Consider the following 21,127-nt stretch of genomic DNA (forward strand, 5'->3'; position numbering starts at 1 on the left):
GTGCACTGCATATCAAACACTAAACAGAATTTATGTGTTTTAATTTTCTAAAAGGTAGATGTGGACTTGGTGCTACAATGCATAACATATAATGCCAGATATTAAATATGGGGGTCATTTTCATAAAATATTATGCTTATTGTTCACACCCTTGAATTTCACTGGGGTCTTCTATTAAATTTAGATTTCCTGTAAAAAAAAAAAATAAAAAATTAACTGCTTAGCTAACTATCGGGAATTAAGCCCTCTTTTTTTTCTTCAAATAGACATAAATCTTTATTTTGATAACACCTTTAACAAGATAAATAAGTTATCTTCTTGCTCTCAAATATGAAGATCACCACTAGTAGAAATTCAAGTTGCACAGTAGCTAGCTATATCTCAATTTATTTCACTCTAGTGAAATAAAACACTTTATAAGAGCCATCCAATTTATGTTGTTTTGTTCCATTCCCTTTCCACAGAAAGGAGGAGAGCTTATGGGCAACGTTATTAGACAGAAAAGTTTTTTGTTTGTTTTGTTGTTGTTGTTTTTTCCAATTCCACTTTTCAAACATGAAGAAAGTTCCAAAGCAAACTCTACAGATGTCATATAAAAGTTTAGCCACCTGTTATTTACTTTTCCACTACAGGTGAACTTTTTTAATCATTAAAAAAAAAAACAAACAAACTATCAACAGTTACTCAGAAGAAATAAACATTTAAGACCATATTTTTAGTGGCAGAATTAGTAAATTGCAATCGATACAAGGGAAGTCACCAACACGGCTTGGCAGTTTTAGAGAAACATTAACTACTTTCTCTCTCCCACGAGAGGATGGTCATCCAATGGAAGACCAAACAGAGCCCCCAGACACCTGTACCACCACTGCTCATCAAGTCCGATGGAAAGGGGAAGTTTCCTGGTTCACTGTTAATCTGCTCTACAACAACAGTGACATTCACTTGTAACTAAATGAATCATGCTTCCACAAAAATATACTTTTTTTTTTTTTCTCTTCAACTGGTAACATTCCTGACTAGGTATCTCACTGTCAAAGGAAACAGGATTTAGCTAGACAGGTTCCAGATTTTTGGGCTGTACTTATTTGCAGATGAGAATACTGGAAAAAAATAAAATTACAGAAAACATACATGCATTGTTTTCATTGTAATCAGTTAGAATACTGTCTCCTCAATTCTCTTAACTTTCATTAAAACCTTAAAATAGTGCTGACTTCTCTGGCTAGACAAACGCTATCAAACCATTTGCTCCCTAACTCATTAAAAAACTTGAAAATCAACAGATGTTTCCTTCCCGATCTCCATCTTAAAAAAGAATAATACTGAAAACAGATACGACATGCCAGCAGAAATGCAATCGTATCTTCTGCTTTGGAGTCATCACTCCAAGAGCCTCCAGCTGTCAGCGTAGCTCAGTGCGACCACAGATCCAGTTAAATGCCTTGCTCATCCATCCCATTTTGTAATAAATACAAATAAATAAATAAATAAACAAACCTCCATCCACTATGCAACACTTAGAAAGATGTAAAGGAAAGCCTTTGGTCCTCTTCCCAATCTTATACAAATTGACTGCTACATTCTGTTAAGAGGATTTAAAAACCTGAGCTTCTGCAATCATAATTAAAGCAAGCAATAAAATGACTGAAACATACAATGCAATCAGTTTATAGCACTAGATATACGGCGTTCACTAATTATTTCAGAAAAAGAAGGAAGAGAAAAGATAGCGTACGAAGAAGTCATATCTACTTACTAAAACACCACTTGCAAACTACAGCTGGGACCATTAAATAAATTTTGCATGGTCTAATTAACTTGGTTTGCAATCTCAATTACTTTTCACCCAAGAAATCACTTTTGTTCAGTTTTATGCGTCTGTTTCCTTTTCTTAAAAAAAATGATGTAAGGCATCCTCAGACAAGTGAACTCTAAACTTCATTTGTCTTTCACCAGGCTTGATGGCTATGCATTTAAAAACCCATTCTATCTTATAAACTAAAAATTAAATGTACTCAGCTGTGATGGTCGTCATTGCATCTGCTATTTATATGCTAATACCCTCACTGGAAGATCTTGCAAATTATTCCACCATGCCAATATCTCATGTGCACCTACTCAAAGCCAACTAAATATTTTTCTAGAGGCAGAAGATTTCTGGTTAGGGAACCAGGATATTTATCACCACAGAACCCAGCTAAAGGGGCAACCTTAAGTGAATACATTTTTTATTCAGCCACAACACTAAACACAGTTCAGTCATCTTCTGTGAAATTTGGGAATGCTCTATGCAGTCACACACTGACTGGAGAAAAAGAATTTCTTCAGTACCAGTAATAAGAACTGCATAGTCAAACAATGTATCTTACAGGGAAGGATTTCAAAGGTCCTCCTTTTCTTTCCTTTTATATTATTCAACACAGGGTGAGAAGTAAATAAATGCTGGCACCTTGACAGATTTCAGAACTGTGCTCAAGTTTTCCTCAATGCAATACAAGCAAAACAAACTACTAGATGAGCTACATTTATAGGGACCTCCCACGCACATTCCCTCCTCTCTTCTCCACAGTTTGATCATAAAATCAAACTTAGATGACCACAAATTAGACACGTGATCCAGGCAAACCCCATTTTACGTTTACGAGTAAAAGTATCACCGTTCATTCTATTTATAATTGCTCAGCAGCACACAGGCTGCCGGGACAATCTCACTTCTATTAGGGAGTGCACTTTTCACACTACTTCATAATTTTCAGAAGTTAGCAGAAATAGGGCTTGAGCTGGACAAGAGAGAGTAAGTACAATGCTAATAACCAGCATATTTTGCTGCAAATTCCTTTAGCAATAAAAAACTATCCACCTATTGTCACAGTCCTAGAGATGCAAGCTTGAGGTCAACTCAGGACTTGTGTCAAAGCCTTCTCCTTTCTGTCCAGTGGTAAACAGAGCTTGGACACGTCCATTGGAAGAACAACAGTGAGGCACATTGCACAAAACCTGTACCACTCTGTCTTACGAGCTACTGTGTCTCTAAACCTGAACAGGTAAGCAAGCTTTGGAAGGATTTTAATACAGGGCAACAAAACTTGACTCAGAAAAGACCAGGAGGTCTCAAGGCACGAGGGTTTTACAAACCTTGTTTTTTTTCTTGAAATCAATCATTTAAAATGAATCTTTGTTCAGAAGAAATGAGTATGTCCAATAGACGCCTGTGCATTTATAGTTTCACAAAGAACAACCAATAAAGTTACTCTGGAAAATGGGCGCATTTAAAAGCGTTACCTCACGAAGATATTGCAAAGCAGGTTTAGTACTTCTTTAGCAATTACTACTTCAGATACGTCCTCAGAAATACTTTGTGCTCCACTGCTTGGGCTCCTATCAACCACCAAAACCAGCAGTAGTCAGTTGCACAAATATTCTTAAGCCTTAAGAAAGTATATCAGAAAAGCAAAGAACTCTTTCATAATCCCAGCTTTCCGTAGAAGAAATAACACGTTCAGGGGTACCAAAGGTCCTCAAGTCTAACAACACATTTCCTTTCCACAAGAGCTAAAAGAGAAGTCTGCTACCTTTCATTATTAAAGCTAATCAAGTTCTCCAATGTAAAAAAAGTCTCCTAAAATTTTCTGCTGATCACCTACATTTGATACCTATATTTAACATGCAGCATCGTAAGTGACTGTAGAGTGCATTAATCCCTTGAATGTTTTTGTGTAATACTTAAAAAATTTATACCTCTTTTTGATGTACAGGAACGTACCTGTCAGACATGGTTACTGTACACACCTCAGGCACTACATCTTATTGTACAATCATATACATATACATACATATATATATAAACAGTACAATATTTTCTGCTGCTTTTTTCATCCAGTTTATTATTCACACTGGGAGATGAGCTAATCATATCTCACTCCATCAATTTCCAAGTCCTCTGACTAAATAAAGATTGAATTTCATAATCAGATGTGCATTACCTGAGTGTATTCAGTTATTCAAAGAGACAGCCCCACTGCTGGGCTTGCTGCTTGTACAGAATTTTTTTTTCTGGATTAGGTTCCAGCAGGTTCAGGTCCCTACAGCAACAGAAGCTCTGGTGCTGGTGCAAGGGAGGCACTGGGAACCACCACAGGAGGAAACAGAGACAGGACTGCCCCTTCTGATTGCTGCTCACCAACTTTAAGCCAACCCCAAAACCACGACCAAAATATATAACCTGCTTCCCTGTTCAGCTCCCACAAGTAATACAACAGCAACCTGCGCACAAAAACCCTACCTGCTAAGAAGTGGATTTGGTATCTGCATAACACACTAAAATATACCTTGTAGAATTTCATTTTTAATGTTTTGAGAATTATGGAACAGATGAAATAATTTTAAAAGGGACAAGCACAAAATAGCATTGCTCATGTCTCCTGTACCTGGAAAAAAAACAAACTTCGTTTATTCTTAACTCATGGGTTATAATGAGTAAAGAAATTCTGTAAAATGCCTACATGATCTTTTATTTGTCTTAACATAAGGGGAAACGTTTGCAGGTTTGAAGACTGAGGTGTGATGAAGCCAGCAAAGCTAGAGAATGAAGAAGCCAAGTGACAGGAAATCCTGTTTAGAGTCCACGTTCAGACAGGAACATACCAGAGCAGCAATCCTGAGATGTTTCCATTCCTAAAAGCAGTAGGAGAACCCTCATTTTTGTCACCAAGTAAGAAAGCAGCTGTCATCGAGCCACTGTCACGGTTCCAGTGTTACCTTCAACAGCCCATATGCTTCAGCTCCCTCTCCCTTCTCCTCCTTTCCTGACCAGGTATTTTTCTCTCTGGCCCTGCACGCAGGCCAGGCTGAAATTGTTCAAAGCCATTGGTTAAGGCTGCAGTGGCCATATCCATTCCTGAACCAAAAAGTTATTTTACAGTCTGATAACTCCAATGGAAACCAAATACCTGTTTCTTTTTCCCTCCACAGAGAAGCCTTTAGGTTTTCCAGTGCTTTTCAGCTAGTCTGAGTTATTTTTGAGGCGATGAACAGTATTTCTATGACCCCCTTGAAATATGTTAGGTAGTGTTTTGAATTATTTAATTCCTTTGTGGCTCAGAGGCCTATATAGGATTACAGCCAAGCTTTAGAGACTGATAAAAAAAACTCACCACTAGTCGTCATCTTTATGAAATTTTAAGAAATGTGATTTTCATCACAAATGGGATATAACAAGATTCCCATTAGCACTCATTCATGCACTCGTTCACCACTGCATTTGACAGATTACCACCCATCGCTCAGAGAGATCAAACTCATGCTACTAAATCTCTGTATCCACCCTCAATGTCTACATGCCGGTGTTGTATAGTTTGAACTCACACCATAAAATCAGTAACTGAATTGCAGTTTACTTCAACGATCACATTTTTGAATGAATCTGAACTACACATTTGTTAAGTTATTCCAGATGTTGTATTTTTAACAGACAAATATGTGTCTCAGCTATATAAACCTAATTTATTGCAGACAGCAAGTCAGCAAACTATCCTGTGCGAGACACAGATAACCTTACTTATATCCCTGATGGTAGATTTTAGGCACAAAGATGTCATCGATGTGAACATATTTACTTTATTATTACTGCACTAAATTTAAATGAATTACTGTAATAAATACACTTGGTAATGTTCCAAATCTGATTTTTTTTTCTTTTTCTTTTTTTTTCTTTTTTTAAATAAACACCATCAGCTATGTGCCTCTTCTGAACTTCACATGTATATTCTATTCACCTCAATGTGCAGTTTCTCCTTGTAAGGTACAATGGATGAAAGGCAAGGAGCAAATTTATATCCACTACCTGCAGAACAGACATTGCTCGGCATTCGAAGATGAATCAAGGGAGATGACCCTTCGGCCTGGAAAACTTAAACACTTAACATAAGGGTTAACTTGATGATACAGACATCCTACTTTATTTTACACTCTATTAGAAGAGCTCCAAATTGCATTGTGCGACCTGCGAATCAGATAGGGATCAGAGGTCGTCACAGTGACAACTTTAAGAATTCATGACTAGATCTGCATAACAAGATATTTTTAATAACTTCATAACAGCAGCAGGATGCATAGCTAGTGTGAAGCATAAAATACACCACATCCAGTTCTAGAAAGTAGATCAAAACAAAGTAAAATATAACACTAGCTGATTAAACACCTGAAGGAGGAAGTAATATTTTGAGAATTAATTCTACAGTGTTTTGTTTCATGTCAGTCTTATTTCCCAGTAAGGCTTAGAAAAATAGAAAAGCCCTTTTAGCTAAAGAGGGATTTTAAAAGATGTTTCATATATATATAAATAGTTATTTTACGAGGGTGAAAATGGGGGAGAAGGAAAGAAGAATTATAAGCAAACACTCCATCTGCATGACCTACCCAATATTTTGTGTTTACTTTTACAGTTACAGTTGACCTGGCTTTTTAGACAAATATTACCTAGACCAAAAAAAATAAATTTAAATGTTGCCTGGGGTACTATTTTGATCACACAAATATTATTAAACTTTATGTATTCTGAATACATTCCATGTTAAAATGTATATAAACTGATTCAGGTGTGATACTGATATATAATAATCTTTAGGTGTATACTGTATATATTCTTTAGGGGTGATGCTGATATAATTATTAAATATTGCAAGATTTCTCTGAAGCTTTAGAAAACTTACAGTCAATTTACTATTCAACCTCAACATTAAACACTTCTGTTTTTCAAAGTGCAACTTTGTCAGGGTTTTTGTTTGTGTGTAATTTAAAGGCATCAACTGGGGAAAAGATTTCTTTTACAAAGGTGTCCCTCTTGCTCCTTGGGCAGATGTAGATTAAGGCATGGTGAGGGATCACTATGGAAAATGACTTACCCCTCAAAATCAACTTCTCTAAAATTAAGATAAAAGGAAAAAATAATGAGGATGTGAGCACAAGAAGCTGTTACACAATGCAGAAAGCTGGCAGCTGGACCTTATTCTCTACAGCTAAAGGATGATGCAGAAAGAGAAAACAATACAGCCCTTGCTTTTGATCCAAGACTCAAGTGTGCCTTTTTTTAAAAAAGAAAAAAAAAAAAAAAAAAGCAGGCACTCACCTTATTAAATGAGAGACTTAAAACAGAGCTGGTTATAAAGCTACAAAATGATTAGGTAGAAATAATTCATTAACATTGATAAAATGCCAAGCTGCAGTTAAAGATATGGGAAAAAAAAATCAGCAACAGTCTAGCAGCCAAGAAATTGGTAGAGATTTTGGCTTAATTTATTACATAGTAAAATTTCAATCTCCTTATGTATTTTAAGACTAAATTATGACCATCAAATATTTAATTTGTAACCATCATTTATAACATTTTTCTGATATTGTTCTTCCAGAAAAAATCTGAGTTGTATTGCAGCAGGGTTTGGGGCTCAGATCAGGTTCAGGACTATACGCAGAGAGCCTCCTCCAAATCTGATTATTAATGACATTATTGAATCCAGCCAGATGTTTCACATGGATAAAATTAAGTACATGTATAAATCAAGATCCAAGTGCACACTTAGATTTGACAGACGATAAGGAAAGGCGAAACAAAAAGTAATGAAGACAGTTAATGAAAAAATATATATTCCTGGCTGATAGTATAACTTGAAATTAAAAATGCAAAATGGAATAGACCTGTTAAATTATCACTCTGCTAATGACAAATAAGCAGGATGTTTCTCACATCATATTTCTTACTAGCTTCTGCCTGGTCAAGTTTTAGTCAGCCTGAGTATTACATTTTTTACTGCTTCCCAAAGGTAACTACATAAGAGATAAATGTACTTTCGGTGTACAAAATATAGCCAATGAGCTACTTTTCTATTTATAATGTGAGAACTTCAAGTATTAATCCAAATGGGTAACCCTTTACGTAAATGATGTAAATTAAATGTAGTGTGCATGATTTAAAATACAGTATATATTCGTGTTCTAAATATCTTTTAAAATTGTAAGACCATTTGCATCTAATCAGCTGCAAATCAGACACTAAAAAAGAAGAAGAATTTTACAGGTAGTATTTTAAGAAAAGGGGGCCGACATTACCAAATAAAACTATTCTTAACCAGGAAAAATATTTTTAAATGAGCATTCCAGCCAAATGCAAGTTTTTCCTACAAAAGAAAAACCTTGTGAAATAGGAATTTCTATTAAAACACCAATCTCAGCCAATAATTATAATTGTTCTTCTACAATAAATCACTTAAATAGTCAAGAACTAACGCAACGTGTCTTTAGTGTACTGCTGTTGTACCAAGTTTACCTGGAAACACAGACTGAAACGATGGCTGGCTTTGGATAAAGGTGGCATAGAGAAAAATGTTGAGCATGCAGTATGCACTCCCTCTACTGGACACTGAGATTATCCTGAACAGGCATTGAGAGAAAGGAAAGGACATGTCCAGGCATCCAGGTATCCTGAAATAAAAGCCTGTCACAGCGTCTGTACTCTTCCCTCAGACTCAAGCTACAGCTCAGATTCACAGAAAAAACAGATTTCAAAACTCTTGTTTATATTCCAAAATACATTTCCTAGCAGAAGCTAACACCTGATTTACACCCCAAACACTCGCCATGGTAAACTTGTATAAGCACACAAAAACTCATGTGCCTTTGACCAGTACATGAGGACTGCCACTGTCTGTCCATCTCCCATCCCTATGGGAAATAACTGAGGCAGAGAAGTGCTGATAACTTCTGATCTGCTGAGGGAACAGAAGGAATGCATGGTTTGGGCAGCTGGGATGTATTAACATTTATAAAAGCTGTTGCAAAGGATTTGGTTCTAGACAGTCAAAGGCTAACCTTTGTCAGTCTTTTCCCTCTCCTCCCACAGCTCCTGAAAGGTACAAGCAGAAGGGTGTCATAATTTACTTGGGTTGGCAGGGTCTAAATGTTCCACAAAAATGACAGCTCTCCCTATCATTAAGGCTTCCTGATGGTTTAAGTACTTCATTATCATGGAGGCAAAAAGAAAGAGGTGGTTATATCACATCACTATAAACCATTTCAAGTCCAAGTGTTTCACTGCATGAACTTCTGTGCTCTCCTTCAAGTAAGTTTGCGTAACAAGAGTTCCATAAACCTACAGAAAGTTTTCCTGGAGTTTGCAAAGCAGCAGGGCTTCACATTTTCAGTAAAGATAAAGGCAATCTCCCACTAAAGCCTTCCATTCATCAATTTTCTTGATCTCAGTTTGAGGGTGGGAAAAGCCTTCCTCCCCATACACCCAAACAGAACCCTGAGAAGACATTCTAGCTCAAGTGGGGACAGAACAGAAAGAGAACAGAGAACAAATGAGATGAAAAATGCATTAGAGACCAGAGAAAGGCAGAGACTGAGCACAAAGTAAAAACAAAGTGAGGAGACTGGACAAGCCCAGGTCCCCAGCCAATTTTCCAAATCCCTATTGCTGTATTTTATATTTGCTGATAAAATAAAACCGTGTTCTCCCTGAAGGTCATGTGGTACAGTGCAATAATTACACTCCAAGAAATGAGCAAGTACACAAACGATTCACCTTTATGCTCTCTCCACCTGACAACATACGTACTTCAGACTGTGATCATTAGTTGCCAGGAAAACTGCTATCGCATGAAAATGTACAGTTATCACAGACCAGCTACAAACCAGACGATTTTCAGGGGTCCCTCTGTGCACAGAGGTCTCATTTGCTCTCTCTCTCTGTTTGCAAAATGTTCCCCTTCATTTCCAGATGTGCTCATCTCTACACACACGCAGGTCGACAGCACCCACTGACTCCACGTGCTAACAAATGACATCTCTAATGCATGAGGTCTGTCGTCAGGCTAGAATGGCTCTGAGCCAGCACCCCAAAGGACTATTAGTTCTTCTTCTCTTGGATCAAAATATACAGAGGACAGCAAAACTTTGGCCTGGCAAGAACTACAGTTTTGGTAGCACAAGGACATACAAACAGAAGCAGCAGCACATAATGAAGGGAGCAATGCTGAATTCAGGAGGAGCTGAATGTAACATTTCATACGCTGACTTAAATATTTGACAGATTGAGGTCTAATAATCACAGTCTAAGAGATTCTGTTGTTTATTTTGTTCTATCAGATTTTCATTTTACCACGTTTTTAAGTTTCAACCAAGTCGTCTGACACATGATTAAAAGATAATTTAAACAGCCTCTTTCTGCAGCACAGAGCTGCATATGGTCAGGTTATAAATTAAAGTAACTCAGCACTAAAACCAAATTTGGGTATTTTCTACTGGAAAAAAAGAATAACAATTACATACAGTTTTCATTGCGTAAGTTAAAACCTCAGTATGTATTGTTTCATTTTGAATGTATTCTTTGAAAGCATTGCTAGGCATTTTTTTTTTTTTCCTTTGGAACTGTGGAATTTATTAGCTTTCACCCTTACATACATAGCAGTGATCAGTCTCCAGAAGTGGTAACAATACCACTTTAAACACATACACATGCATGCACGCACACACACACACAAAAATCAAGGCTTGAATGTCCTTTATATCTTGCAAGAAATATAGCAACCAATATTCCATGCAGAGGTACAGCAAATGAAGTCCTGTCAAGCAAATGGCAGGAATGACAGCAGATGTCTGGATTCCTTCATAGCTGGTTGCATAAAGGTAGCACACATATTTCACTGAGGGAAAAAAAAGCCTCTGACAAGACAGTCTAACAGTACTTTTTATTCATAGTTGGCATTTTTGACTGGTGTGGTACATCAGTAGGTGCTAAGATGATGAGCCAAATTAATCTTGATAAAGCTTCATTTGCACAAGGAAAGCAAAGTCTGCAACACTCAGTCACGGCTAAACCAGGCTACCACAGCTTAATCCAAGGTGTAACGTCTGGATCAAGGTTCCCACAGTCCAGACTTTACTCTGGACCTGACCCAAACCACTTATTTTCATGTCAAACTATACAGTAACTCTGTCTGATTGCAACCAGCAGAAACAAGCATTATGCAGCTCTGCTGCTTTAGATACTCCAACAAGCCACAGACTTCTTTTTGGATTTGAATAAAGTGTTTCATCTTTCAGCCTCCCTTTATTCATGAGGTTTACCTGTTTCACAAAAAGCTGTCATAGGGAGCTAATCTTTGTGTAATATTTTGACACTTCAAAGCATTATATACCGACTACTTCTTTCAAGATGTCCTCAGTCGTATTACCTGCTTGCAGTAGTAAGTAAATGCTACAAAGCAGAGACACTATTTTCCTGAACTGGGAGACACTAGCATGGTTTTGCATGTCGTGAAAGAATTACACAGCATTTACTGAGAAATATGCATCTCTGAATAAGAAGCTGAGGACGTAATAAAGTTGCACATTAGGTAACTAAGTATAAAAAATCTGAAACATTTCCCTGTCCAAAAAAATCAGTGCTGTCTCACATGGTTTTGTCTAATAACCTGTCCCCTGACATAACATAACAGGTGTTCAGTGCAACTTCCTTAAATTAAGCTGTAATCCGCTTCAGAAGTAAATCCATTAAACTTGTGTTTAATGCTTAAAGTTTGCCACACTGAAGTTTAAGTGCACTTTTTGTATACAACCTAAATGTTACTAATGGTCCTCTCTAGTAATACAGAATTTTTGAAAACTCACCACTTTTCTCTCTTTAAAGCAAATGTTCATTTCCTTGTATTTCTTCATAGCAGTCTCCAGTTTATTCTTCAGATCAATGGCACATCTCAGACGATCATCATTTATTCCTGCTCTGGTAAATAACTGCAAAGCAAAAAAATCTACATCGTTATTTATTTTTTTTTTCTAGACATCTGAGTCAAAAAACACTTGTTTTTCTTCCATCTTTAATGAAACAAATTCCTTTATCTTACAAGTGACAATTAGTGAATGCACTGCTTTTCCCATCTAGAATATAAAGCTAACAGCAACTACTAAAGACAAACAAAGAATGAAAAGAAGCTACAAACACCTCCTGAGAATGCCCTTCACTGGGCCAAATTCCATGAACGAAGCTCCTGAGCAATATCAATTGACAGAAAGGACATAGTATTTTTCTGATACAGACATGTCTCACAAAAACATGCCGAGTTTTACTTTAACATTTTGCAAAGAAGTTATTTTCTGAGATGTCTTTTTTTTTTTTTTGTAACTTAAGTGCGACTGTAGGTAGCATACCTAATGCTGAAAGCTGAGCCATGAAACAAGTTATATAGCTCCTATAGTTTCCTTCTGTCCACCCCTACTGAACCAGCAACCTTCTTTTCTATTTGCACCAATGTTTCTTCAACATTAAGTTCCTTTTTACTCACTCTCCCTTAAGCTTTAGTGCCCACTTCATCTTTTTATAGAAAGTGAAGAAATAGCTCTTCATCCCACCTGAATCCAGGACTGCACAGAAGGCAAGAACTTATTTCTGAGGAGTTTGTGAGCATCCACAACATTGTTTATTACGGCAGTATTGTCTTCATTCTCATGCACTTTTAAATCTGTTCAAAATATGAAAATAAGAGTTAGAGCATGACATTTATAGTATCCTCACTAGAGAAGTTAAAAGTAAGTAGAAGTAGATATGAACCTTTCTAAAATATTTGATATTCAATATTAATTATTCTACTATTATTATTCTATGCATTGAAATAAATCAAAAGGAAAAGATGAAAAGCTTTCAGTGCAACGTTGAGAGCTGTTAAGCCATCACAACTAAGGATTCACTAAACAAACCAAAGACAAGTGCAGTCTTACTATTTACATCACACCTTGTTCTATGTTCCCATCAATGCACTGGGACTTATTGCACCAGTTTTTGCACATTCCATATGAAATGATCCCTGTCCCCCATAGCAAAAGGCACTTGAACATCAAAGAAGCCAAGTGTGCCACTACCCAAGTACAGATGGTACTTTTCACCTCTTAGTCACTTGTAGGCTCCACAAATACCTTTCCAATTCTGTTGTCTGCAGGCACAGAAGTAGGTACCTGTCTCACTTGCTGTTTGCACTTGAAATTTCATTAGGACACTACTTGTAAGAAATTTCTCTTGGACTACCAAAACACTTTCTACCTTGAGTTTTCTAGATGCAACTCATATTAGCAAAGTTATAGAGAAAAGATAAAATCATAACCCTTAACTCTTTCAAGCAAAATTCTTACTGCTTCTTGCAAGTTGTCAGTAACAAAGAAAAGCTTAAGAAACAGTCAATTTGAGGCTTTTTAAATAAGTAGCTTATACACAGGTTATAGGGAGAAGGAAAGAAGTGAATAGTGACGCACATGGAAAAGAAAATAATACAGGTTAAACAGACTGTATTTTTTTTAAATACAGGGAACTCATTACGGGTACTACAAAGCACCATAATATGTTTTCAACAACTAGTATGAAAGTTCAATCTTAGAAGCTAATTAATAAAATCTGAAAATTCCACACGAGCATCCAAAACTAAGAATGGTTGCTAGATGACCCAGAAATGGAAAAGAACAGTAAACCAAAATGGTGTTCAGGAACCTCAAACACTTAAGTCATAGTAAAACCAAAACAACTACAGAGCACATCAAACAAAGACTGTTTCCAGCTGTTTGTGAAAAATTGTTTCAGGTACCTGTGGAGATTTCAAGGTCTAGAGTATATTTATGAGAAATAAGCCCATGGTTCCTAACAAAAGTTTCGTAATCATCATCGTGGAAAGCAAGGGCACCAGATTCAACTCCTGAGGATGTGCCTCCATCTAATTCTTTTTGTTCAGGTGTCTCCTGTTTGTCATCTAAGTCTTCATTTTTCTCAGTTCTAACACCCTGAGAAGCAGAAACGATGTCCTTGCTGCAGCACGGCTGTTCATCATCCACGAATCTGACATATGACTGGGTAACGTCTGTCTGGGAGGCCAGGGCGGGTGCAGGACTATCCTCATTAGCAGTCATTTCTTTGTGGGGTTCTGGAGTTGTGTCATTCACAGTGAACTCGAAAGGATCTGGCAACAGAAGCCGGAAACAGTTTTCCATCTCTGTCAGTGTTTCAGCAATCTCTTGGGACATTTCTATGAAGAGACAATGGTTTTAGAACACTGTTAAACAATGTGAAATGCTGATGTCTCCAGAGCAGAGACAGATCTACAAAACAAATACCGCTGCCAAACAGGTAATCCTTTATCTAGTAATCCATCATAATTTATCCATATGTATCTCTTTCCCAAGCAAAAACTGTCCTTGTGACAGAGAAGTGACAATACTATTCTTAAGCAGGAAATCTAGAATTCTAGGAGTGTTCCTCCTTTCTTATCCTCCCTAAAATTCTATTGTGTAACAAAGATGACTCAAATATCTCCATAAATTTGAGGCAGAAAGACAGTACTCATAAGAGACAAATTTCTCAGTGAAGTTTGGGAGTACTCCTTGTGCAGCCATGAGTGTTACAGTTGTTTGTGGGTGCACCCATGAACATATGCTACAGCTGAAAGAGATGCTACCAATAAAACTGATTTTAGGAAGGTTAAATCTCTTGAAAATTGCACTCTCATGCATGGAAATGCTTGTAGCATGCAGGACAAATGCAGACATAAACGCATATATTGCAGAAACTGAAGCAATTTAACTAAGTAATCCTTTGTAACTGCAATTTAATACATTCTCTCTGTTCTTCTCCCATACTGCAGACATATGTTGATGTACACATAGTGCTTAGAGATTCAGCTCCCAGTTCGATGCACTGTTTAGCAGCAATATGCTACTTTTCATACACTTCCTACACTGCATCCAAGATTTCTGTGCAGACCAGAGCTCAACCTTCTGGAACACACATAATGACTGTGTACACAACATAATTAAGGTTATCAGTCAAGAAGGTGTTGAGAAGCCTGTACCTAGTCATAGACAAAGGAACTGAGCCGCCAGCTCCAAACCACTTTGTGGTATCATGGAATCGCAGAAGCGATTAGAAGGGACACATGAGGATCATTGTGCCCAACTCCATATGATGTGCCTGCTTGGGATTATGCATTCACACTTTACTGAATTACAGACCACACCTTTTCACACCTTTGTTTTAAATCTTTTCATTCAACCTGAGCTTAAAGGACTGTCACTTTATTCTTTTTATTTTATTTATTCCATGATATTCTTTAAGTAAGAGAGACAGAGGGTCAAGCCCTAACAAATGTGCTATTCCTGCACTCTGTGGTCAGCTATTATTTGGATAGCCATTCTGTTGGAACGTGTTTTACGTAATCTTACAAATGGTTCCTTTAAAAACAAATAAAAATGCCACCGAAAGAACCAAAGCACTTTACCTGCCATTTCTTTTTCAGCTCTTTTGGCTTTTTCTTTGTAAATGTTATCCAATCGTTTTTGCTTCTCCTCTTCCCTCTGCCTTTCAGCCACGGTTCTGGCATGCACATCTTGAAAATCCACCTAAGGAAATGAAGAAAAAAGTATAACATTCCTTGGAAGAAATATATAGAAAATCCATTTCCTAAGATCCTTATCTGTGTTGAAAAATCCTCTAACATCAGCAATCAGCCAGCAGCTCAGCAGCACTTCCTTTTATCTCTTCTCCTCCTGGAATCAATAACTACAGTAATTCTGAATGGAGGTTTTGCTTCTACTAATAAGGGACTGAGGAGAATCAATGGCTTTCAAAAAGGAATCATAAGGTAGAAAAACAAAGCGTTTAGTCCCACATCTAAACCGCAAAAATAACCTAGGCTGTGGGAGACCTCTGTCACAGCACTGGAGGCAGGGGTTAGGGAGTTGGGCAGGAAGGGACTACACAGGGTAAGTATTCAAGTTACATGAAAACATCACACTATTTCTACTTGTAGGAAAGGAAATTTAGGAAAACTTGTAAGCACTACTAGCACACATAGGTATCACTTACTAAACAACTTATAAGCAAGCAAAGTAGTAGAGATAATATTAAAACATGTTAAAAGAGATCACATTTTGGCTTTTACAACTACATTTGTTGGATACGTGGACTGAGGGAAAAGATACCAATTAGTCTCACTTTACCTTCTTCTGACTAAAACATAAATATAAATCTGAACGATTCAAAACACTTTCTTAAAATATTTGCAGAGGGTTTTTTTTTTTTTTTTAGTTTGTTCTTAGTAGGGCTTGAAGATTAAATATTTTTCACTTCTATTTCAAGGAAATGAATCCTGAATTGCAATATTAGGTAAGAAAAGCTTTTCAAAAAGGAAAACCACAGCATATCCATTTGATTGCTACCACATAACTTCCATTAATTTCACCACAGGTTACACTGAGTGCTGGGCAAGCCCATACTTTACTGCTAATGAAGCCCACAGCCTCTCCAGCACGGTTCCTGTCCTACAAGCACCCACTGAACATTCATTTCCATTGTAATTGCTGGATGAGAAAGCTTGTCAATATCCAGTAATGGTTCCCAGATACTGACATTCTGCACCAACATTTTGGAGCCTCGCAAGAATAAAACAGTAAAATTATGGGATAGAGGCCCATATGATGCTGGGACTGCTCTATACTGCAAAATATCTTTCAGTTTAGTCCTAGATACTTCAGATACTTTCACAGCAACTGACAGGGACAGTCTCCACCTCTCTAGACAGACGGACACACTTACCAATCTCTTTTTTATTGGGAGAGTGGGGAGGCACAGAGAAGGTACAAAAAAATAAGCTCCACAACCTATAGCAGCATGAGGCTTCCTGTGGTGAGCTTTTTGCTTTTCAGTATCTTATTTTTCTGCTAAGTTTGAGTATTTCTCCACATAGCAGCAGGAAAAAGAGAACAGCCCATGCATGAACCACTGGATTTACATAGATCAACATCATCCACAAAAAAAATAAAGATATAGAACCCAGAAACTAAAGCTACCATTTCTAAGCATACAGTTTTGACTTGTGTAGAAAACCAGAGATCCCTAGGGCTTCCTAAACCACTGCTTCTTCCCTGTATCAGAATAACAATAGAGCCACCTGCCCAGTCTTTCCCTTTCTCTGTCCCAAAAGGCAGCTATGGGCTGCTCTGCTGTGTTGATTTTTGCTGTGGTACTTGGCCAGAGTCTCCTCATACAGTTGTTAAATCATCAGAGTTTGCCACAAACAGAGAAAGCATGTCTCACGTACTAGATCTCTATCACCAGCCCAGTCCACAGCACACACACAGCTTGGAGCTGCGCAAAGCGAGGCACCCTGGCCTTTTGCAGAAGTCTCACGAGGTCAGAATAACTCAGGGCCTGACTTATGGATGTGCGCATGGACTCACTACCTGGTGTTAGTACAATCTTAGGGACTTGGTCAGGACACACCTAATCTCATTTACACAACATGGACACACACTAGAATTGTTATTCTGCCTATGCAGTGAAGCCTTTTACTACTGGTCCATAACTTTGGAAAGGGAAGAACTGTTTTCACCTCTTCACAGCTGTTCTCTGCTTTGTTCTCAAATTCAAATGTATAGAGGTATAGCTTCAACCTGCTAGGGTTAAACCAGTGGGTAGCACTGTGGGTTTACACCCTAAAAGGGCAGCACTTGTCATTTTCTGACCAATTGTTCATAAGGTGGTTTTGGTAATGATAAACTGAAAAAAAAGGCAGGGCTAACAGTCCTCCAATCACCCCATACTAACGTGCCAAACCTGTAATACAAAATAGCAGATGTATCTGATTTCTAGAAAGAACAAATGCCTCCTCAAGCCTCCTGGTTGCCTCTTGCAGTTCAAGTATTAAGCCGGGAAAAGGCTGGCTAGGTCAGTTGACTGGTATTAACTGGTACAAGAGTTGAGAAACTAGATTAGGTTGTTTCCATTGAAACCAGCATTCCTACTCAAATTCAGCTGCCCTAAAAAGTAGTACAGCTTACTGGATGCTTGACTTACTGTGTATGCTTGAGTATCCAGTCGGGGAAATCTATGTTATATGTCAGAGATCGCTGCCTCAGTCCTGCATTTCCCTTTATCACTTTATTATTTTTTTCTTTATTCAATAAAACAGTAAGGGAGGATTCAAATACCCTTTGTGATCAGATGCCAAAAATTATACAGAGAAAAAAAATACAATAAACACAAGTAAGTTATTAGCTTAATATGGAAACAGAACAGCAGACACATTGCTTATCACAAAGTTTTCTTTATCTGTTAAGAACACACAGCGCCCATCTTTCTGAAGAAATAAAATTAATACACTTCCTGAAAGTCTGGTGTTATCATTGTAGATAGCATGAATGTTAAAAAAGTGTTCCCAATTTCCATTGCTTGCATCTTAGAATAGATACAAAAGCAGAAGAATGACCAAAATACAATAATATGAAACCTAGAAGGGAGAGTTAGAAGTGTTTATGTGAGAAGTTCCTTTTTAATTAAACTGCTGGTGTTACACACACCAGCACTGTGTTTGAGGAGGGCTGGTACCTACACTTCGTTGTGCTGTGAAAAAAGCCAGAATAGGACAGCTCAGGACAGAAGTAAGGATACTTTAAGCTTTCACATGACAACTTAATAGCTGCTTATTGTCAGCTGAAGCTGTAAGTATCCTTTCCATTCTGAACAGGTTGGACTTTGTGACTTCAGGTGGTAATCAGTGGCTGGAGGCCTACTGGTGAGCAACGCTTATGCACACCAAGAAAGAGTTGGTTGAGTCCAGCTCTAATTTCAAGGCAAGGATTTTTAAAGCCTTTTTGCCATAACACAAGATGCACAAGAATATCTCCCAATGGGTAATCTATTCCAGTGTAGATGTGTCCTTTATGTTTTGTCCTAGTTTGTTTTTAATCACTTTATTTAAAGTTCTTCCTCCCTGTTTATGTAGTTCAGCCCTTTCCACAAAGGTACCTTACCACTGTTTATCTGTCATGCTGTAACTGAGGTCAGAGACAGACAGCCCTTCTCTTCAACTCCAGTAGCTGGCCATTACTTAATATACTTAATAACACATCTGGGCAAACTTAGTGACTGAGCTGTAAGTTACATACATACGATATTCAACTGAGAAGATTTTTAAAAATATAAAAGGGAAAGGAATGCTGGAAAACCAATGCCTTCAGTCAGGATGCTGTATGGGTCTCAGTAAAAGGGCATCTGCCTTGAGAGTAGTGCCAGAAAGCTTAGTTCAGTTTCTGGTCAGCACTGAACATGATGTCAGTGCTGATGGTGAACTGTGTAACATTTCCTCTACCTAGCATTCATCTTGCTAGCAGGTTATAAGAAAGAATTATAGAATGGCTCGGGTTGTAAGGGACCTTAAATATCACCTAGTTCCAACCCTCTTCCATGGGCAGGGGTGCCACCCACTGCATCAGGTTGCTCAGCACCCCATCCAGCCCGCCCTTGAACACCTCCAGGGGTGGGGCATCCACGGATTTTTTTAGGCAACCTGTAACACCTCAAAGACATTACATTTCTCTAAATAGCACCTCATTTTCTGAAAAACCTTCAGAAAACACTTCATGCGAAGGGGTAGACGTTTGCTAGCTTTAATTTGCGGAGACGTAGAAGAGGGTTTTTGCTTCATGTGAGGGTAAATCACCACAAGTCTAATGAACACTGGGTAATTTGGGATGCCTCTTACAGACAGCACTTGGCTCCCAGAGGGCTTCCTTCCCAATTTATTGATTCTCTCTCTCGAAACGCCTAGCAACTCACCACCTAAGCACACCCGTAGGCGAAGCCGCCGCGTTACCTTCTTGTTCTGCCTCAGATAGTGGTACCCCAGCGCCAGCTTCTTGTAGGCCTCGCCGTACTTGTCGTGCCAGTCCTGCACGCAGTGCAGGGCAGCCTTCCTCAGCCTCTGCGCCACCTCAGCAGGCGGTGGCAGGGGCTGCCGGTGCTCGGTGCCCACCGCCAGCTCCAGGAACTCCTGGAAGTCGGCGAGGAGCAGCGTGCGGAACCGGTGGGACCTGGCGAAGAGCTCCCGCAGCGCCTGGAAGGCCGACAGGCGCACCTGGGCGTGCGGCTCCCTCAGCCTGGTCAGCAGCAGGTGGTAGGCATGGCCGATGTGGTCATCCGAAGACCTGAAAAGAGGGGAAAAGAGGCAAAATTTACCACATAAATTGCTAGGTTTCGGTCAAAAAAAGGCTTTTTGGGGGTTAATTTTCCAGGCCGGCTCCTACTTGCAGATTTTCTTCAGCTCCTTCAGCCTGCCCGGCTCCAGCTGCGGCTCCCCGGCCGTGGTGAGCTCCTCCACCAGCTCGGCCAGGCGCTGCGCCATCGCCCGCGGCCCCCCGGCTCCTGTCAGAGCCCCTCACACCGCCTCACAACCCGCCCCCCCCCGGGGAACGCGCCGGGTGGTGCTTTCCGCACGCAGCCACCCCCCCGGAACGCGGCGGGTGGTACAGCCCGCGCTCCCCCTTCACAGAGCCTACCCCTGCTGACGGGATGGCAGCGCGCGTGACGTCACGCCGGGTGGAGGAGCGGGAGGGGGCGGTCCTTAAAGGGACCGCGACTGAATTTTGGGGGGATAAATTACAAAGTTTCCACAGAATTGATCAAAAATCCACATCAGGGCTACAAAGCTGGTGAAGGGCTTGGAGCCCAAGTCCTGTGAGGAGCGGCTGAGGGAGCTGGGGGTGTTTGGGCTGGAGTCTTAGCATCGCACCACATGAAATGGCTATAGTAAGCATAGTTGCTGCAGTAGGGGGCTGGTTGAACTGAGGTAAAATACACTTTTATGACGCATTGAACACACTCAGTACAAGCCAGGAGGAGCCAGATAGCAAGAGGTTAGAAAATAGTCTGAAATGAGTCAATTTAGATGCAGGAGGAGGGGTGATAGGGATGATGCCCTGTTCTAGTGTCCCCCTCCAGCAGCCACACGAGCGTGGCTCAGTTACTGGAGGTCGTGGGGCTCTCCTGGGTTCACTCCTGGCAGCACTTGTCCTCCTTTCAGTTTTGGGTGCCTCACTGGAAATGTGTTACAGGCCCCCATTTCTGAAAGTGGTGATCAACCACTGGGAAAGACCAAGCCCTTGCTGGTGCTCACTTTGAGCATCTTGAATAAGGGAGGCATTTAAAATGGGTATTCCCGTTTGAAAATGTTGTCAGGTATTTGAAGGGTGTTTCCCTTAATCCACAGCTGAGGTGTGTGTTGAAATTCATATTACAGCTCTCCAAGCTGGCTTCTGGGAT

The 21,127-nt window shown here is 39.2% G+C and overlaps 1 protein-coding gene across 1 annotated transcript in view; it reads right to left on the bottom strand.

Annotated features, from left to right (window-relative positions):
- UVSSA (UV stimulated scaffold protein A) overlaps positions 1-20,266 on the bottom strand; it is a 50,572-nt gene extending 30,306 nt beyond the window's left edge. Inside the window, exons 1-6 of the mRNA XM_082760379.1 lie at positions 20,113-20,266; positions 19,683-20,013; positions 15,309-15,429; positions 13,626-14,060; positions 12,406-12,515; positions 11,668-11,790 (exon numbers count right to left, since the gene is read on the bottom strand). Of these exons, the coding sequence (XP_082616505.1) occupies positions 11,668-11,790; positions 12,406-12,515; positions 13,626-14,060; positions 15,309-15,429; positions 19,683-20,013; positions 20,113-20,210 (1,218 nt within the window). The 5' untranslated portion in view covers positions 20,211-20,266. The remainder of the gene's footprint in view (positions 1-11,667; positions 11,791-12,405; positions 12,516-13,625; positions 14,061-15,308; positions 15,430-19,682; positions 20,014-20,112) is intronic.
- Positions 20,267-21,127: the final 861 nt, after the last annotated feature.

Source organism: Aythya marila, assembly GCF_965140915.1.
Source record: "Aythya marila genome assembly, chromosome: 4".
Lineage (NCBI taxonomy): Eukaryota > Metazoa > Chordata > Aves > Anseriformes > Anatidae > Aythya > Aythya marila.